This window comes from Numida meleagris, chromosome 25, assembly GCF_002078875.1.
Source record: "Numida meleagris isolate 19003 breed g44 Domestic line chromosome 25, NumMel1.0, whole genome shotgun sequence".
In the NCBI taxonomy this organism is placed as follows: domain Eukaryota; kingdom Metazoa; phylum Chordata; class Aves; order Galliformes; family Numididae; genus Numida; species Numida meleagris.
In genome coordinates, this window is record NC_034433.1 from 5,187,547 (window position 1) to 5,207,706 (window position 20,160).

The 20,160-nt window shown below is 43.4% G+C and overlaps 1 protein-coding gene across 4 annotated transcripts in view; it reads right to left on the reverse strand.

Moving 5' to 3' along the window:
* USP49 (ubiquitin specific peptidase 49) overlaps window positions 1-20,160 on the reverse strand; it is a 33,139-nt gene that overhangs the window by 12,344 nt on the left and 635 nt on the right. For 3 of the 4 annotated variants that reach the window (XM_021377269.1, XM_021377266.1, XM_021377270.1), the window contains exons 2-6: window positions 12,539-12,622; window positions 6,586-6,631; window positions 5,503-5,647; window positions 3,163-4,573; window positions 1,190-1,394 (exon numbers count right to left, since the gene is read on the reverse strand). In XM_021377269.1, the coding sequence (XP_021232944.1) occupies window positions 1,190-1,394; window positions 3,163-4,545 (1,588 nt within the window). In that variant the 5' untranslated portion in view covers window positions 4,546-4,573; window positions 5,503-5,647; window positions 6,586-6,631; window positions 12,539-12,622. Of the gene's footprint in view, window positions 1-1,189; window positions 1,395-3,162; window positions 4,574-5,502; window positions 5,648-6,585; window positions 6,632-12,538; window positions 12,623-19,736; window positions 19,945-20,160 lie in introns of those variants that run through there. The other variant, XM_021377267.1, reaches the window with a different exon arrangement.

Consider the following 20,160-nt stretch of genomic DNA (forward strand, 5'->3'; position numbering starts at 1 on the left):
CAATAAGAAATGTACCTGGTAATTAGATTTCTGCATCTCACCGCACCAGTTCAGAACAGATGGGTTGCTCCTCCTCTATCACGTCTGACAAGCAGCCCCCAATAGTTTTTGGCACCTAGATGCAGGCTGTTTGCCTTTGCCTGATTTTTTTTTCAGCTGGTTAATGTTCCCGTAGCCATTTAACTCTGGTGCTCACAAGGAATCACAGAAAACTGAGTTAAGGTGAAAGCCATACTTGCCCAGACTGACACTTTGCAAACATTATTTGTAAATCAGAACTATATTTGGCTTTGTTTTAAGAACACCTAAGTGAACGGTTATTTCCTAACATTTTGGGAATACATTCGATAACAGATTCATACACTGACAGCAAAGAGATCTCTACAAATACTTGCTACTTCAGCTGCTTAGTTGCAATGTATGTCAAATTATTGGCATTTTCCTCACAAGGGGATGAATATTTGGCATAAATATCTACACAAAAAAAATTCAAACCCAGCTTATCAGAGTAGCTGAGCTACACGATTATACACAAAGCTAAAACTATTTTCAGAAATATAATGACCTTGCAGTCAGACCTGTACAGGAAAGCAGAAGTCATCTTCTAGCTGAGCACAGCAAAATACATGCATTCATATAACGGCCAATATAATAAGTGGAGCCTCCCATAACAATGTCAGTTCACTGCTTTTTCTCCAAATGCCTACAGAGAGAGAGAAACTCTAACCTGGTGGCAGACAGTGAGAAATCTGTGGTTGTGATTTCCAGTTAAGGGATATGAGGGAACCTACAGCATATAGACTACTTGTTACAAAAGCTTTCCTGCTATGCAGGTGAGAAAATCATACTGCATAATGGTTCTTTTTTGTCCCTAAATCCAACTCTCCTGCCCTCAAACTCTTGCAGTTGCCTTCCATCCAACACACGGAGGGAGAGCAGTTCTAAACAGGGTTGTATTACATCTTCAGCAAATCACGCTGCTTAATGGCAGAGACAACACAAGAATGACTTATTGGTTCCAAACTGGTGCCTAAAGGAGCAGCCACCAACAGGAGGATACAAAACAGCATGAACAGCAATATATGTATTGGTTACAACATATGTTTTCACAGCAAAACATGCAACAGAAACCTCTCACTTGGAAAACAGTGATTCTAACCGGCAAAGCCAGTAGCAGGACTGGACTTACTGTTGCATTGGTCGCACGCATATATCCTTCCCTCCAGAGCTTCAGTTTCTGTGAACTTGGCCAACATTTCTGTCAGCATGCACTCTGTCTGGTTAACAGGGATAATCCCTTTCTCAATAGAGTGATAGCGCTCAGGAAATTCCAGGGAAAGATCCCAAAAGGGCTCAATGGTGTTGGATTTGTAGTTGCATGTTATACAGGTGACCTGGGAATTAAATGTTTACACACAGATGAAGTTATGTATATGTACACTTGCAGACAGGCATTTACATTCACATCTCAACAATAACCTCAGCCCACAAGGCAGTGTGTTTTCATAGACGTAGAAGTGACCAGTCAGTCAAGAGAAACACTGCTTGTTTCCAGTTGGAAGGCTAAACCTCTTCTAAGCAAGTAAGTTAAATTACTTCCTCAGATCTCCAAAAATGGAGACAATATTTCACCTCGACAGTGTTCACTTCCTTCGATGGAGAACAGTACAGGTGTAACACAGGTATGGCACTACTTCACAGCTGGATAACAAGCACTTTGGAATTGCAACCAGTAAACATTAGCATTTATCGTGCCGCTTTCTCTCACTGTTTCTCTATTTTCCTTGCACACTTCATCTGCTAACAACAAAAAAATTATTCATGAACGGAGCATGAAAGGAAAAATTTCAAAAGCACTTCTTTTTTCACGTCATCCTGAAGCATTGTTAGTACAAACAGCAGAAACATTCTCAATTAAACTCAGAGGCAACAAGTGAGAAGATGGAGAGATAACAAAACTAGAAAGCAGATTCAGACTTTGCATTCTTAAGAAAGCCATCCTCAAGAAAGTCAGTCTCCAGCTGTGCACTGGCTTGCCAGCCAAATCCATCCACTGAAGGCACCAGTGAAGTGGAGTCAGAGTGGATAAGGAAGGAAGCCTCAGAAGGGTTAAAATTAAACATGGTATCTGTATACAAGTTATGTAAGTTGAACAAAAAGCTTGTCGAGTTATTTACAGTGTATCATAATAACAGGTAAATTACACTGATTTGTGAACATCTTCACGCAGTTAACAGAAGCTACCTAAAAACATTGACCTCGGGTACAACACAACTCCTCCAGAGCCAAGAGACAGAACTGAACGATGAATGTTTAGTTAAGAAGCACATGAGAATTTCACGCAACGCAAAGACAATTTGGGGATGAAGCATGACTTCAAGCATTCTTTCCCTGAAAAAACAAAAGCTTTAAATTGAAAAATACACGTTTTAATATTTAATGCGCACAGAAGTTCTTATGAGTTTACTAAGACTGGCACTAAGAAAGACTATATAAATACCAACGAGATTGCACCTACATAATACTCCTCATGGTCTGACCTTGCAAGCCCTGAAGCATCAAGTTATGCACACGTTCATTTCTCCTGAAAAGCAAAAGTAGTTGAGGACTTCCAAACACACTGTGCTTGCAGGGTCAGCCTTGTGGGCTGAATGTGTTTCAGACAAGGCACGGGAATAAGACACCAAGCAGCATGACAGCGTGGACGCTCTCAGCTGCTACAGAGACATTTGTTAAGCATGCTCAGTATCTCAAGATGACGTTCAAATGCCTGCAAAAAAAAAAATTGTCATGGACAGCTTTTTCTTCAGCGCATAGGATGACTGCCCTCTCTGTCCTTCATCATACTCTTTCTAGCCACAGAAACAAAAACAAAGAGAAAAATTACAGAGGCATTTTAAAAACTCAATAAAAACTTAAAACTAAGGGCTCCGGACTTTCATACCAGTGCAGACGTCATCCTCAAGTGGCAGAAGTCCACTAAATTAGATGCAAAAAGCATCAAAAATCCTGAAAACCTGCACAGCAATTAAGCAGTTTTCATTCTCAGGAGGCACTCCTAGTCAAATCCTCTCAAATATTTGGTGCTTTCTGAAGAAACAAAGCCTTTACTTCTTGGTGTTAACTGCTCCAATTGATTTCTGTGCAAAACCAGGTGCATACCTGACTAAGCAACTGCCCATGAAAAATGGTGTTCACCACCTTCAGGACCTGCTTGGTGAGCTTCCTCTGGGAGAAAGGGATGAGGATCCTGCGCTTTGTTCCTTCTGACTCCAGCTCCTGCTGTACTTTATCCAACAGCTCGCACAGAAATTCCTGAGCGTCCTGCTGATCGTAACCTCGAAATGCTGGGATCAGACTCCACACAGAGTGCAGCATGGCAAACGGGGACACAAGCGCCCACTTGCCAGACCACATCACTCTGAAGAGGGTGTGCAATTCGTGACAGAGGGAGATGTGCTTTGAACTTGGTTCCCTGGGTTGTATTAGTTCTAAACTCCTGCTTATTGAGGAGCCACCATTTAAGCCAGCTGGCAAGCTCTGCGTGCCTAATGATCCCACTTTGTCAGTCTTCCCTGACTCATTAGCAGCAGATCCATTTGCCAATCTACCAGGCAACCTTGACTTCCCATTCACAGTTTTGGCTAAGAGTTCTTCTGTTTCACAGAGATCAAGTGTCAAAAAACATTCTCTAAATTTCTGGAGGTGACTCAGCACTTGCAGAATAGAATTCATATAACATGTGTTTCCCAGGTTCCTTAGGCCCGTCACCCCAGGAGTCATCAGAGGCTTACGCCGGATGGAATAAAACTGATTGAATCTGCTGCTCTGCATCTGCCTTGAGGTAGGGGAAGCAGTCGCCACCTCCCTGAACTTCCTTGGAATCAAGTTCTCTCTGTGCACATGTGACAACAGCCTTGCACTCTTCCTCGGAGGAGTGTTCGCCAGCTCCTCCAGAAGCTGTCTCTTCATCTCCTGCCGCCGCTGCCTAGCCACCTCCTTCTTCTTTTCCAACTCCTCCATCTGTTTCTTTTGTTTTAACTTTAGCTGGCCTCTGGAGCTCTTATCGAACCAGGTCCGCAGTGCCTTGGCAAGCAAAGACTGGCGCCTGTGCCAGAGAGCTGCAAGCATCTGAGATTGTCCCTGAGGGGTCCTCTGATGGCTGCACATGTCCTCTCCCAAAGCCATGGATCGCAATGTCCTCCCACTTCTTGTTGATGGATCATGTTTTTGATTTTTAATTGCTGACAGAGAACTTCTTAGCAATTTCAAGTCACCCTCCGGGTTATCATTCAAGACATAATCTTCACAAAGGTAACAAAATACATACAGATCATTAACTTCCATTGCCAGTGGATGTCTGGTTTCTTCAAAGTGTTTAAGTGCATGCTCCTCGATGTACCTCCCACAGGCTACATGGGAGCATTTCAGACAAGCCCAGATAGACTCAGTTGTCTGGCAGTCCACGCAGTGCCACTTTTGTGGGTTCAGGATAGAATGGTCCTGGGCGAGTCGTAGCCGCCCAACATGTTTGCATCTATCCATCTCTTACAGAAGTCTTCGTTGCTTTGACCTTGTAAGGAAAAAAGAAAAAGAAATCTCAGAGCCGCTACACATTTAAAAAGATCTTTTGTACTAGATGTAAAGACCTACAAAAATACAGATGTTGTGTCATTCCACATGCAGTTTTCCTTTGACCGACTAAATTATTTTGTGCACAATTTCTTTAATTGCAGTATTCATTACCACCAAAAGATGTTGGATTGACAAGATCTACAGAACGAAACTGTCTAACTGTCTACTAAGGATGGCCCAGACAGCTGCCAGCGTGCCCTACCCAACCTGCATGGCTCACTTTCAGAGAGAAAAAGATTAATTCAGTCCACACACACGTTTGATCTTTAGCTGCCCTCTGGAAATTGATACATGGAAAATGAATTTGGAATTCAAATGCACATTATCAGGAACTAGATTGAGGTTACCAGCTTTTCACAGAAGCCACAAAAATATCAGACAATTGTCATAACCAGAACTAGTCCATATGTGATCCGCAGCTCCGAAGGCTCTACATTCTACCCTGAGTTCTCTGACTTCCCCTCACTTTCCCAAATGTTTTAATGTTTAAAAAAATTTGAGCAAGGGGTAAAAATGAAATGCGTAACAACTTGTTACAGTAAACCTAACAGAATGGCTGCATGCATACATGTTTGCATGAACACATAAACAGAAAAAGCTGATTTACTAAATTAATATATAGTAGCAGAGGAGAACTCAAAACTGGATATTACAACTGTAGTTGTAGCGTGAAAAAGCTTTCACTCCACGTCCTGTGTGTTATATAAGAAAGATTCAGTTGTACAAGGAGCACAAGCAAAACACTAATGCACAACTCCCGGCACCACTGTGGTGCCTTGTGCAGTCCCTCCAACATCCCAACACTACTGAAAGAGATCAGAGCACCAAAGCAGCACCCAGAGCCACTCGCTTGCATGCAGTACTCACTGAGTCATGTTGAAACATTCCTTCCTCTCCAACACAATGCTCAGAGCCTGGAACATCCCCATTTCATTCAAAGGAGTCTTGGTGGTTCTTCGAGAATTTAATTACTACTTAAGTCTTCATTCTAAGGAAGTGCAGCTTCAAAGCCCTAGAGAGAGAGAATATTCTCATGATGCACATAAACTATGAAAGCCAGCAAGGTTGCTTTGAACAGAATTAATCCCTTCAGCATAAGAGCTACTGCAGAGAACGCATTTATTCCAGAGAACCGAGTTATCTGGAAGTCCAAGCATGAATGCACTTAGGAACCCAAGCATGCTGATGTTAAGAAATCTCACGTGGAAGAGGCCCTCAGGAATTTTGTTTTTTTCTGTGCTCATTTCTGATCATCTACAAATCTGTTGATCACATGTAGCCTCTTCGTCATAAGGCTTTTGTAGTGCGTGACCCACCATATGGCAGAGGAAAAATCTGAGCAAAAAAGTGGAGCAAAAACGTGTACCTCCTTTGATCACTTTCAATTTTGGCTGCTTTGGTAACTTTGTGAGAGTAGAGGGGGAGGAGAGCGGGGTGTGGGGGGGGTGCAAATCTGTCCTGAATTAAATTTTTAATCCTGAATTTAAAAAAAAAAGTAGTAACGAATGGTTTTCAAGCGTGAACTGCAACAAAGTAAGAACTACAAGGGAAAGAAAAATTGGAATAACCTGCAGTTTGCCAAAGGCAAAAACGATGAGGAAAAAAAGACGTATCTGTTGTAATAATCCAAGAGAGACTAAATCAGCTTGCATATGCCTCTGTGGCTACAGAACTGCAATACAATGCACAGAACTGAGAGGAGGGACAGCAATAACAAACACAAGGTGGTTACAGATGTCAGTGATGGTGTCAGATCTGGTTGAGAGAATGCTTAGTTTTTAGAAAAATCACTTTCTGACGGACAGAGTTTAATACAATGAAGGAAAAAACACACTTTCTGAAAGCTGTAGAATAAATATTTAACAATTGCCTGTGAATGGTATATAGAAAACCTGTCTGACCAGGCTAAGATGACGTATTTTCAGTGATCCTGAAATGATGCAAATTTACCTCAATTGCAGTCTTTTTCCAGTGATGCTGCTGCTAAAGATGAAATCTGTTAAATAAAAAAAGAAAAATAAATTTATGTACCACAAAGGTCTTTTATTCTTTAACTGTTCTCTACTACAGATGGAAGCACAAGCAGCCACTTCAGAATTCATTTCAATGCAGTGATTCTGCAGCGTCTGAACCATTTTAACTGCTCCTCCAAAGCAGCCCAAAGACTGGCTGCACCTCTCACTTGGACTGTGTTCATTCTCTCACAAATTCTAGGACTTGCAAAGACACTTTTGGAAATCCTACAGTAAACAAAAGGACAGTTTTGGTCTTCTCCTTCCAAGCTGGAGGCATTCCTTCTCACCTTTCTCTCCCCTTCTTCCCTCCTTTCCCTTTTCTTCTTTATTTTTCCACACAAGTCTTGGTAGAAAATTGAGGAATAATCCTGTCTAGCCTTGGAGAGACCAAGTTGCATCGCGTAGATTCCAGCTTGAAAGAGTATAGACACTATGGTAACATTGACAGCCTTCATTTACATAAAAGAATACTAATTATGTTGTATCATCAACATCTGTGATTCTGCTCACTGCCATATGCGACAGTGTTGGGAATTTAACCCTTGAATCTCACCAGCATTTCCAGTATTTGTACCAGGAAATTAAAAATGGGCTTTCTGAATGCTGTTTTCTAGAGACTGATTAAGCAGCTGCCTTGCACGGCCATTTATTCTCAATTTCCAAGAAAAAAAAAAAAAGCAGATATGTTGCTAGTTTCAGCTGGGTAACAGGCTACAAGGAAATCGACCACACACCAGACACAGCGCATTAAAGAACCGTGTTTAACAATGAAGGAGGCTGTCGGTATATGAATTGCAGCCTTTTGTCAACAGCTTTTGCTTTTCCTGTGTGGGCCAGCAAGATTTCCTGTTTGAAAAGGACAGATATTTTAACAACTTTGTTCAGCTAACAGAGCAGCTTTACAGCGCCTTAATTCAGTTACTCTCGGGACAAAAACACCTTCCATATCACATGTGATATTCCCCACCTGCTTCTCTTTAGTCATCTAAAGATGCTTCCCTTGCAAATCTCAACCCTGTGAACAAACACCATATACACTGTGATTCCCTGTAGGCTGGAAAGGAGTGGTGTTGACTTAGCCCAAACGACTTACATTACACATCTTCTCAACTTCCTCTGCTAAGGCTGCCCCCAAAGAACACCTCTGGCTTTTCATCGGCGTGGGTTTAGCACCAAAGCTGCAAGGAGCACCAGGCTGCCCCAGCATCCACCCAGGTGCGTGCACCTGGCCGTTGTGGGAGCTAAGCCTCCACCACACTCCTCAGTTCAGGATTTCTTCCTCCTGCTACAAACGCACTCTATTGACTCCTTTTTTTTTTTTTTGACCATTTCAATGAAAAAAAAAAAATGGCTCTGTGGTGTTGTGCAGCACATGCTAGCAGCAGGCAAAGTGTCTGAAGGGCAAGCTTTGCCAACATGCCAAAAGATCACCGAGTAAGTCGGGGAAAGGAACACACAGACAATTAAGGGCAAATTAAGGACAAAATTTGTTCCTCTGCTTTATGTAGGTGAACAAACTGCTTGCCACAACCTACCAGAGAGAATAAAAACCACACGCCAGCAGGGGAAACTAAAAAGCTATGATTAAAGGAAAACAGGAAGATGAGTTAGAACCTGCACATGGTCGCACAAGGTCGGGGGGAAAGCCTGAGAATATTACCAAGCTGGAGGCATTTAAGATATTGCAACAACAGACCTCAAGTTTCTGAGGTTGATGTGACCCTCTAGCATGAGCCACGAGTAAGCAGATTAATAACAGAGAACTCCTTACATTTTAAGGTCTCGGATACAACAAACACAAAATCCTCTCTTGGCAGTTACAGTACACTGGGTTTATTTCTTACTTTTACAATTTCTTCCATCAAAGTATATCTAATTTTAAATGAAGCTATCTAGTTGTCCTTTCCTCCCTTCTTGAACCTTTTCTTTTCCAGATAAGGGATGGGGACAGAGAAGAGGACAGGAGGAAGAATTTAATTGCTCTGCATGGAGAAGAAGTGCCAGAGCTGTATACACCAACCAGCTCTTCCTGGCCTACCAGGAATGTTCTAGAGACAGTCTGAAAAATTCCTACTTTACAAATGACTTATAGTCTTTAACAATGTCAAACTCTACTTTCTTTACCTGTGTGTGGCTCAATCCCAGAAAAACTTATGGCAAGATCCCATAAAAAACTAAAGGAATCAAATGCAGCAAAACCAATTTTAACACTAAAAGAGTGTTAAGATAAAACACATGACTTCATTATGTTCATTTGTACCATTGTTACACATGTGGAAACTGAGTCAAGACATCTGTACAAATCTGTTGATGTTAGCTACTTTCTTTTTCTACATAAAAGTTCACGGAACAAAAAAGGTTTTGGGTCAGGAAAGGTGTGAGGTGCTTAGCTTTGGAAACTAGACACACCATCCATTTGTCCAAGGGTAGGATCCAGAATAAACAGAAGTCTGGAACACTGACACCAAATCCTTTGCTGCAGTCTGGAAGTCATCTTTAAAAGACAGGTGGGAAGCTCAGACTCAGTGATTCTCTCATTCATTCATTCCTCTCCTGGGAAGGGCAAAAGTGAAACAGAGCAGCATCTCACCAGTCCTCGGAAGACTGGTATAACATTCAGTAAAACATGTTTGCCCTTAAGTGATTTTCATTTTGTTTTAAAACGCTTTAGGTAAAGCATCCCGAGGTGCTCTTGGTTTCCATCAAAACTAGATAATCCTACACAAATATACCACATTTGGTCAAATTGGTTTAAAAATCTTGGGTGCAAAAAGCAAGAAGCTTGCAGTCACCCCTGCCCTCAAACACATAGCTTTAAAGCAGAACTTCGAGCCTGCTGCAAAAACTCAAAAATGCAAATAAGGAGATATCAGGGAAAATGGATAGCTAAAAATTGCATACTACTACTCAAAAACTTTATTCCTCTGATTATTTTAACCTACCCACTTGTGAGGAACCAATTATCCAACCAGATGTCTAATGAAAACATGTAATCTGAGCTGCTCGGAAGATGATGACAAACATTTCCTGCTCAAGACAGCCCCTCTCCTCTGCTGGCAAGAGCCATCCATGTGTGAGGGCTGCTCTGAAAGTAATGCCTCCTGTTTTATGATTCTGGCTCCCAATATCAGGAGCAATTGCGTGTCACTGAAAATAAAGGGCGCTTTATCAATTTTTTCCAGTTACATGGAAAGCACATTTCATTTAAAATTGTCAGCTTCATACCCTACAACAGCTGGTTCTCTCCAGCCAAGATGACACGCTAAAGTTAAATACAGGAAAATTAACACAACTACACACAAAAACAGTAAAGCACTAGGAAGGTGTAGATTAGGTATACAGTGTTTCTTTGAACAGGAAGGACAAGCAACGACAGTAGCTACAGTGAATACACAACATAGAGCCAGACAGGCAAGGGAAGGCTCTGACCAGCTGTGACAGGAGTGCTCTCACTTTTTCCATGCTACAACCCAGAATCTCAGGAATCAGTTTTCAAAGAAATCTTCAGTCATTGCAAAGAGGAAAAAAGAAAAACCACTCAGAACTGTGGGAAGTGTGGAAATCCTGTGTCCTGCCCTGGCATCTTCAGTGGGAGTAAATGTGATTTCTGAAGGCCTTGGCAAGCTCAGGTTGGTGGATGCTGGCCCATACCTGTGTTAAGCATACAAGGAAGAGCACAGACTCCACAATGCACTGCACACTCCGCTTCTAATGTTTCTTACTCTACAACAAAAAGAACAAGGCCTGGGGGGCTCCAACATGCCCATAATGCGGGAATGAGTCACCCCCCCCCAGAGCTCACCTCGCTCTAGGGGATAACTGGCACAGAAGATACCCGCATGCTTCACATTTCACATCAGCTAGTGGATGCACATATCCCAAAGCTTCCAAACCAGAGAGATGAAGACCCCAGAAGCACAGAGCACCAGGCACAGTGCCTGTCCAGCAGCAGGCAGCAGCAGCCAGCCGTGCTGGCCCCTTCTCACCCCAACACCTGCCGAATACACACAACACTACAGATACTACCTGCTTACCTAACCACCAAGTTCATCACAGAAGTTGTTAAAGCTGCGTTCCATTCAGCACTCAGAGCTTCCCCAGGAAAGGAGCAACAATGAGAAAACATTCTCTTTTCCCAAAAACTCTGGAATTCTGAGTACTTTAGGAAAAGTTTTAACACCTCCTAGATTATTTTAAGTAGGATTGACATCCTTAAACCTACAGCCTCGTGTAAAGTGAAGCATTCTGCTAACATGCCTGTGCTGATCAAGAGTGAAAAGCAAGTACAATCCTCCCCAGGCCCTGCTCCTAAAGCAAGGCAATGCCTTGGGTAGATACAAGAGCTTCACCTGACTCCTTTGCTGCCACACTTCACTGTGCTCAGTGAGCTGCTGTACATACAGAACATTGCTGCAGATACGAACTGCCTTTACCAGGAAGGCTAGCTGACAAATCTAAGTTAGAAAAACTCCCTCTCCTTGCCTAGAAGAAATTTATATCTAAAACAAAAGACTACACGCTGACTGCATCCTCGAAGACCAGTAATTCATATTGCATGCAGGCCAACAAATAGTTTAAAACTGCACCTGTCTTCTATCTACATTCCTTCCCAATGAAGATTCCCTTCAACCAAATACAGTTTAGCATTCACTAGGAATGTAACTGGCAATTTATGGTTTGAAAATTATCACAAGAAGGCAAAGAAAAGATGAATTTCTTCAGTTCCCAAAGCATTTAACAGAGTCCTCCTTAGGAACTAACCAATTTGCGCTGCTATTCAAATTCCCCAGCCAGACAAGTTGAAGTGTCAAAGCTTTTAAAATTCAAAATGTTTTAAAGATGAATGTTTAAAAGAAAATATTAAAAGATGAAATACAAGTATCCTTATTAAACCAAACTTGCACTGCTTTGTGTCCAAGCACAAGAGATGAACAAAAATAAGTGACTACGATTGCAGTGAATGCTCCCAGCATCCCTACTATTTTCAGTGGTAAGATCACCTTTCGAACTCAGCTTTAAAGGTAGCTATTTATTCTTTACAGTCACCTTAAACCAAATAGGAAGAAAAAAATACCCATCCTATAGCTCTATGAAAATCTGGGAACTTTCCATAGAATATCTGTGGATGTTAAAAAGCATTATCAAAATGCTATACACTTCTTAGTTCATGGCTTTCTGGAAGTCCATGTTCCTTCATTTACTGAAGCACATAAAATCCCTCCTTCCCCTTTTCTTTGCACAGGTTTTACTTCTGGTTTGGTTTTTTGAAGTGTTAATAAGCTGGGAAACATGAGATGGATATACCATATAAAAGAGGTGCTCCGCATTAAAACCATTCACAATATTTCCTCTACTCTTAGTGAAACAGTCTATAAGGGAAAGAGTCAACCCACTAATTCCACTGGCTGTTACATCTGTATAAGCCCGAAGCAATCATAACGAAGACACACAGTTTGAATTATCAGAATAAAACATGAAAAAACGTTTTGCATTAGAACACTCTGAAAGTAGATGCTAGCTGCCCAGCATAAAGCAATAAGTTCACTTTATGAGCCAAGCAACCAGCTTCATAGAATCCATGAATTTACAGTTAATTCCATTTCCTTAATTGTTGACAACAGCAGAGTGGCACGCCAGAGCAGTTCAAAGTTTGGTACATGTTTGTCCCTGAACATCACTCCTGTAAAAAAATAAATAAATAAAAATTGGGGGGAAAAAAAAAAACAAAATAGAGCTATAATTGATGTAAAATTAGCAGTACTGACACCAAGTGAAAGCTACGCTGATTTTCACTTATTTGGACATTCAGACTACGGTTTTGACTCTCACCACCCCCAAACTGCGGGGATCCACAGCAGAACTGACATCCCCTGCTCCCTTTCACTTACCACTGACCAGCTCGGCAAGGATGGACGTTTGGTGATGCTGCTCAGACGGACAGAGCACGTGCTTACGTATCCACGGGGCAGGACCTGCACACAAGCAAACAAGGCACGTTAGGAATAATTAACATGATCCAAGTTAAACAAAACAAGCCATGCTGTATTTCAACGTGGCCTAACAAAGCAGGAATAGAGGAGGTAAACAGCCATTCTCTCGTGTGCCCGCTTTCCCCACCTTAGTACTCCTTTCCATCACAGCCTACTACAACGCAGCCAAAAAAAGCTGTTTTATTTTGTTTGTTTTCAGAAAGCAGAAGCCATTATTTCTTTTGACCATAATCTTATTATTTTTCATATCCAGTGTATATCACATTTGTCCCACTCTGATGTAAACAATACAGAGTTGAAGGTTGATAGTAATAGTTCAGACATTATATGTTAAAAATACTTTAAAATAACATTCAACCTTTTTATAGGGAAAATTCTACCCAATTTCTACCCACCCTCACAATAATATCAGCAAAATCAAAGACAATTTTCCACCACTGGCAAAGAGCTTTATTAACAAGGTCAGAAGAGGCTGCATTTTGACCTATGCATCTCGATCCGTTTCCCCGATCTTGCACAAAACCTGACAATTGTTGGTAGCAAAATACATGCAATTTCAACAAAGCAAAACAGACCCAAAGCGCTCCGTTTCACAGGTACAAGGCGAAGTTTTACAGCTCCAGCACATCAGAGAATTCTCTTGGTACTGCTTGCACAAGGACCCAATGGCTGCAGCAGAGATCAATTGAACAGCCCTTGCATTCAGAAGCAGGCTAACAGTCTCTTCGAGAATCTCTTTGTGATAGACACAAAGACGGATTATACCAGGGAGTGAATACTTGGTAAGTTACTGGTAGTCCTCCACTGTTCTTCCTCCCCCATTTCAATTCATATTCATCTTGGCAAAATCTTAGACTATTAACTAATCTAAAACAACATCGCAGCTGATACAACACAGAAAGCAATCAGTCAAATGAACATGTCAGTGCCATCTACTGAAGCAATAAAGAACGAGACAACCCCAGCAGGCTGTGGCTTATTATCTCCACAGCCATAATGAATAGGCAAATAGCATTACGTAGAAGTACAGCATTCCGCAGCCACATTTTGAGAGGTTCCAAGCATGAAAGCCATCTTCAAGACGCTTGAAGAACAAGGGTTAAAACAAGACAAAAATAACAAAGGGTTTCAACCTTTTTGTGCCCCTTCCTGATGGGATTGTGCCTCATTTGCCTGTTCGAGTCCTGCTCTGGCTGAAGCCCTTGCCTATGTGTGGTAGGCAATGTCTGAGGAGCAGCGCCGTTGTTCTCCCGCGGCAGAACAAGGGAACGGGAACCTGATTTGCGAACTATTAGACTGTTAATCTTCTCACAGAATTTAAGATCAGCTGAGGCCCAATTCAATAGCATCTGTTATTTTAATAAATTATCTTACTCTGAGGTCAGAGGTCATCATATCAATTTGTCTCGAGGTGAAACAACAAAAGAACAAGAAGAAAAGGAAAGAGGGAGAGGTGGATTTGGTTTGGATGTCACCGTCTCAAAAAGCTGTTCCTAGAACCTTTCCATGTTACAATAACTAGGAAACCATTTCCCATATTCAGGGACTCGCTCATTTCTCCAGCATCCGAAAGGAACCAGAAACGCTCAGAGACAGCGCAGCGCAAAATCCAAACAGAATTTTTCCATCTGCCTTTGAGAAACACCAGCTATTGCCATCCCATCATGAACATCATGTTTTCTCAAAAATAAAGTCGCGGCTGGAGAAGGATCCTCACCGTGGCTCACATTCAGGTGAATTAACTATTCTTAGTTAAATAGATTTGTTTCTAGCCTTAGTCTGATGACAGATTAACTCATGGCTGGCAGGATTATAGACTTACCTCGGGAACTAAATCACTTCTGAATCTGAGTTATAGCTATTAGTTCTCTGAAGCTTAGCTGAACAGCTTTTAGTACCTCCTTTGTATTTTTGAAAGAATGATTAAACATCATTAAATCCAAGCTGAGGGCTCTTTCTCCCAACTCCTGCACATAAACAGTTGGCCGGTTGGATTTCTTTGTGTAGCTTTTCTTTTTTTAAAAGAACAGCAGAGTTCTATGTTGATTTTTTTCCTTGAAATAATTCATACTGCTTTAAGTCTAGAACACATTCCCCCCCCAAATTAAAACACATTTTTTCCATGTTTGTGTGTGAGTGCATAAGAAGAAAAAAAAAAAAAAGACAAAAAACCCAAAACTTTGTTCTCCTTGGGGAGAAGCAGCTATCCAGAGCAAGCTGCTCCTTTGTGCTCAGCACGACGCTTTTGTTCCCAGCACATCTCTCAAGCTGCAGAAGACACGGCCGATTCTACAGAGCCTGGAAGTGAAGCACTCGCACACAACAAGCTCACGACTCCCCTCCGTTGAAGACATCAAGCACGTATTTAAGTGAGGCTTACTTGTACATGAAATATTCCACATACGACAACGGAGACCTCTGTGCCACTAGCCAGCAGTTTCCCTGTACTGCAACAAGGCAGGGCAGAAGCGGCGAGCGGGCTGTTACCTGTGCAGGGCCACGCTTCCAGGCCTCCTCCTGCTCCCCATGTGGCAAGGAAGGCCAGCAGCAGCCTCCCCGTGTTCCTGGTCCAATATTTAGTGATGTCTTCCATTTAATTGACCCAGCTAACAGCTTGGTGCAACAAGCTGCTTTACCGTGGCGCTTTTGCCATCTGCATTTCCAAGACGGGTGTAGGGGATGGGGCACTGAGGAGGGAAAAAGTTTCCCTAAGAAACCAAAAGGAAGGACCCAGTAACTACTCATGAAGGTCACTGGGTGGAAAAGCTGAAGGCATCGCTCCTGCAAGAGTGTAATGCTGCAACTGGACGGTGCACTCGCACCCTGATGAGCTATAGACAATGGGGTGCCCTGGTTCCCTGCCCAAAGTCAACCACCGATCTATATCCCCACTAAGTGACAAGCTTTTCTTTCTCTTTCATGAACAGACAATCCAAGTTGCAGTTAATTCATCATCAGAACCCTCTGGCTCACCCCAAGCCAGCCACCATCTCTGCATCAAGAGGTGCAGCTTCCTGCTGCCCAGCTCCAACAGCACCTGCAGAAATATGCACCAACCCACGTGGGCTGTTCCAATCAGTGCTTGGAACCACCACCCAGATAATCCACCACCTACTGCCAACTACAAAACCAAACAACAAGAAACCCACAGTGAATATAAAAGCAAACCCCTAATTAGCCAAAAAAGCCACGAGGCCCTCACGTGACAGAGTTATACAGATCCACACACAGAGGGGGATAAAAAGCGTTCACACCAAAGCTGAAGTGCAATATATGAACAAATTACTTGTTCCGATAGGCTACAGTTCAATATTTATACAGATAATGCTCGAGTTAGAAGACAGCCACAAATCTGTATGATTCTCTTAATACGCAAGCCACTTGTTATTCAGCCGGAACGCATTTAACGTGCAACATAAGGTGAAATTCTAAAATTAGTTGGTGAAGTTAGCTTCAGCACCAGGCGAGAGACGAGCCTGGTCCCACCACACCAAAAGAAGGAAAGGATTTCATCTAACATACAGCTTTGCTATTGGAATAAAAGGAAAGAACACGTGTCATGAATTATTTGAATGGAGCCAAGCTTAGAGACACTGCTGCTCTCTTCCAGGAAACTGGGGAACAAAGCAGCAGTGCAGCAGCAGTGCAGAAACACAAGCCAGCATTGACTGCCCTTCTTAAGACACCCTTTTAGTATTTCTAGCTAACAGCTACCTATCTCTCCATCTGCATAACTACCTAGACGGGCTGCAGCAATCCCTCTTCCTCACCACTTCCATTTAAAGTTCAAAACCGTGAATTGTCTTCCAGAGGCTTTTCATAGCATGAGAGAAGAGACAGAACGTAATTACAGGACAGTATTTCTTAATCAAATACAAGCCGCCCACTGAAAGCGAATGGGAAAATATGGTTGCAAGGCAATGCTCCTCAATCAAGTGGAAGGATTTGCCTTTCAGAGTGAATAAGGGAATGTAACTGTGGTCACCATTTCTTAATCAGCTCAGCTGATGTCCTATAGAAGGTCTCAGTGGAAGACCACTGTTGTGGCCCATAACTCTTGGCTTGATCTCCCACAGTTTGACTGAAAAGAACATCAATGCAGTAAAGCTTTTCTCCATTAAATTGGTTCTTTCAAAACCACCACTGCGTTCAAACACAGGGAAAAAAGAAAGTTTCTTTTCCAGTACACTTGGTTAGAGGTTGGGGTGTAAAAGGTTTTGTGATATATGCTACACACTGAGGTGTACTACAATAAATAAAACTTCTAAAGACCAAGATGGAGCGTGTTATTTAGCAGTTTCAATTGTCCTTGGGAATTCCTGAGCCTGAAGATGCGCTTTTTTCCTCGGTTAAAGCAGCCTTTTACATTTCAGTTAAAAAAAACATCGAAAATACATCTCCATATTGCGACAACACATTTGTCACAACCAACGTGTTACTCAAGATACATTTCAAGTGCACTCATCCCAACTTTGAGACCTCACATCCACATATTTCAATGTTCTTTTTCACTTGAAAACACAGCTGAATTACACAGCCAAAGCAGTGGCACAAGAAGTAAAGAGCAAGACGTGCACTGGGGGAGGAAAGAGCCTCAGACCCTCAACGAGCTGCCCATGTTCTGCTGCTGCTTTCTCCCTGAGGTTCCAAGAAGGACAGAACGACATTCAGGAACTTGCCCTGCGAGCTTCATTTTGAAGTACCCCTTCTGCCCAAGGTGTTCCCCAACAAGTCTGCTGGCACTTCCTCAGAGATCTCAAACCAATCTTTGTCATCCATTGGAGGTGTAACAGTTATCGCCTGCTCATTACCATCACTTAACAGAAAGCTAATTAACAACATTTAGCACAAAGCAGCCAAGTTTTCTTTGTTTCTACCTACGGTACTAAATCACTTTGCAACAGTATAGGGGGAGGGGGAGATCCTTCAAAAACAGCAGAAAACAGCGTAATAAAGAGCATTTCAATTTGCATTGCGCTTAGTACACTGTGATGGGAATTACTCACTACAGGCATACCACAAACTTGCTTTAGACCATGGAGGAATTACTTTCTGATGGCATTTGCAGAACTCTGCATCGGTTTCTGCCTCCTCTCCCTCGCTCCTTGGTTAAGGGGCTGTTTGGGCAGCTCAGGACGCAGCGTGCTGATGTCTGCACGCCGGGGCCATAACTCAGCAGCTGACAGAGCCGCGTACAGCTCAGCAGCCTCACCAGAGCCATCTTTGATCTCAGAAGTGGAGAGCATCAGTGGCAGTGTACACAAGCAGAAAGAAACAACCAGCACATTCTAGTCTATATTCCTAACATGCAGCGTATAATGGTTTCTGATTTAAAAATATATATGTATTGAAATTGCTTAGTGCAGCGCACATGCACCAGAGTAATCATTTGTTAAGGGCTTCATGCTAACGAGGATGGTCTTCCACTGGAGAGAGTGGGGGGAGATCCGGCTGCCCAGCGCAGCATCTGCTTGTTGTGCTGAAGTGCTCAGGGAAGGTGGAGAGTTTATACACACAGCAATTAACACTGCACTGCTGAGACAAGAGCAGCTCTGGAGGTTTCGCTCCCCGCAGTGGGGAGGGAAAAAAAAAATAAAAACAACACAAAACAACCCAGAAACCTCCAACCCAAAGCCTTGATGAAACGTTTGAGGCGAGGACCCCAATGCTGCTACAGCAGAAGTTTCACACTCATCCACCTGAGAGAATTCTCATACGGAACTTATTCTCAGCGTTCAGCTATCAGGTGGACAGTCTTTCATAGCACATAAAGCAGTGCAGCTCAAAGCAGGCTGTTACTACAGAACTAAGAAGTTACCTTTTTCTCCCATTTAATCTCAATTGCTGTACAGCAAGTTACAAGCAAATCTCAATCGCTATTACAAGCAAAGTTTTCCAAACATTGATCTTAGCACCTCTCTGTTCCCTTCTAATGAGCAACTTGAAGATAGAAGCCTCGAGTTCTGTTTTGACTCAGAACCCAGGACAGCTTCAGAAACCTTCATACGCTTCCTCAAACGAACAACGCATGCAAAAGAACTCACATGTGCTTGTCTTGTAAGAGAGACGCCGAATTCTCAAGCAGTTCCATTTCCCAGCTGATCTGAATCTACCAGTTAACCTCCACTAATGATGAGAATACTGCTAAGCTTCACTTCATGAGTCCTAGCAGAAGTCCTAAGAAATTTCAGTGTAGAAATGCGTATCAGACGGGGGAGTGGCAAGGGGGGGTTGGGGGGGGAACATGACACCACCAAAAAAAAAAACAAAAAAAAACCCAAGGCTGATTAAAATAAGGTCTTAAAAGATGGATTCTGTAACAGAGACTGCTTTTGCCACCAGCAAAGTACTTCTTGTAGAGGGTTCATAAGTGCTGAGAACCAAACAACAATAATTCAAAGAAAGCAATTATCAAGTAAGTGCATTTTAGCAAGGAAGAAAACAAAGCAAGCTGTCTGATGTGGACAGGGAAGAACGGCAAGCAAGCAAATCCCAAATGAAAGATGACAATGAGTTGCAAGGAACCTCCTGCAGCAGGAAGCCACGCTCCACACCCAGAGCAGCACGGTGACGCCCCGAGCTGAGCGTGACTTTGTTTTTCCAGCAGCATTCCCCTCACTGACAGTGCAATGCATGCCGGACAGCTGCTGTGCACACTACGGCTCTTTGAGCTCACCCACGGCAGCGCTCAGACCAACATCGCTCTGTTCCACAGCTGCAGCACATGGGGCTCATCCCGGTTTCTCCATTGCAGCGTGTGATGGAGCCATGAGGCTCTGCACCACATCAGCTGCACCTCCGCAACCGCTGCAACGACCTTTAACTCTTTAGCAATGATCTTTGGGCATGCAACAGCTGAATAAATCCCTGATTTCAACTCACTGCTGCCAACACTCTGTAAACCATCTCATGTGTGGCTACCGCTGGATAAAGAACATCTACTGGGAACAAACAGAACTTGCGCAAGAGCAAAGGCTGTGCCAGCCCTGAAACACCGCCACTTCCAGAACCCCTTTCTTAAGTCTCTGCTATCCATGGGAAAAAGAATAAGGGGAAAACAAGTGTTTGCAGCGCCGGGTCTGAGCGCCCCAAATACCTGCGCTCTCCTCTCGTCAGAGCGACAAAATCAGCATCAATCGCTGCCGGGGCACCCCAGGCTCGTTAATGGCACCGACCCATCGGACCGCCGTCGGGTAGCAGCACCTTCGCGAGGAACGCGTCCCCCCCGGCCCCGCTCGGTGCCTCAGCCACGGGGCCGAACTCCCCCCGAGTTCGGGGCGGCCCCGACCCCGCGCCCTGGGCCCGGCGGCTCAGCGCCACGCGAAGGGCCCAGCGGAGCGCAGCGTCGCCCGCCCGGGGCTCCCGGTGCCCGCGGGGGCTCGTTCTCCCACGAGAAGAGCCGTCGCTCCCCCCCCCCGCCTTTCACAACGGCCCCGCACCGCAACAAAGGGAAAGTTGGGGCCGCGCGGGGCTCCCGCCCGCACACAAAGACGGCGGCGCGGCCCCTCCGGCCAGGGGCC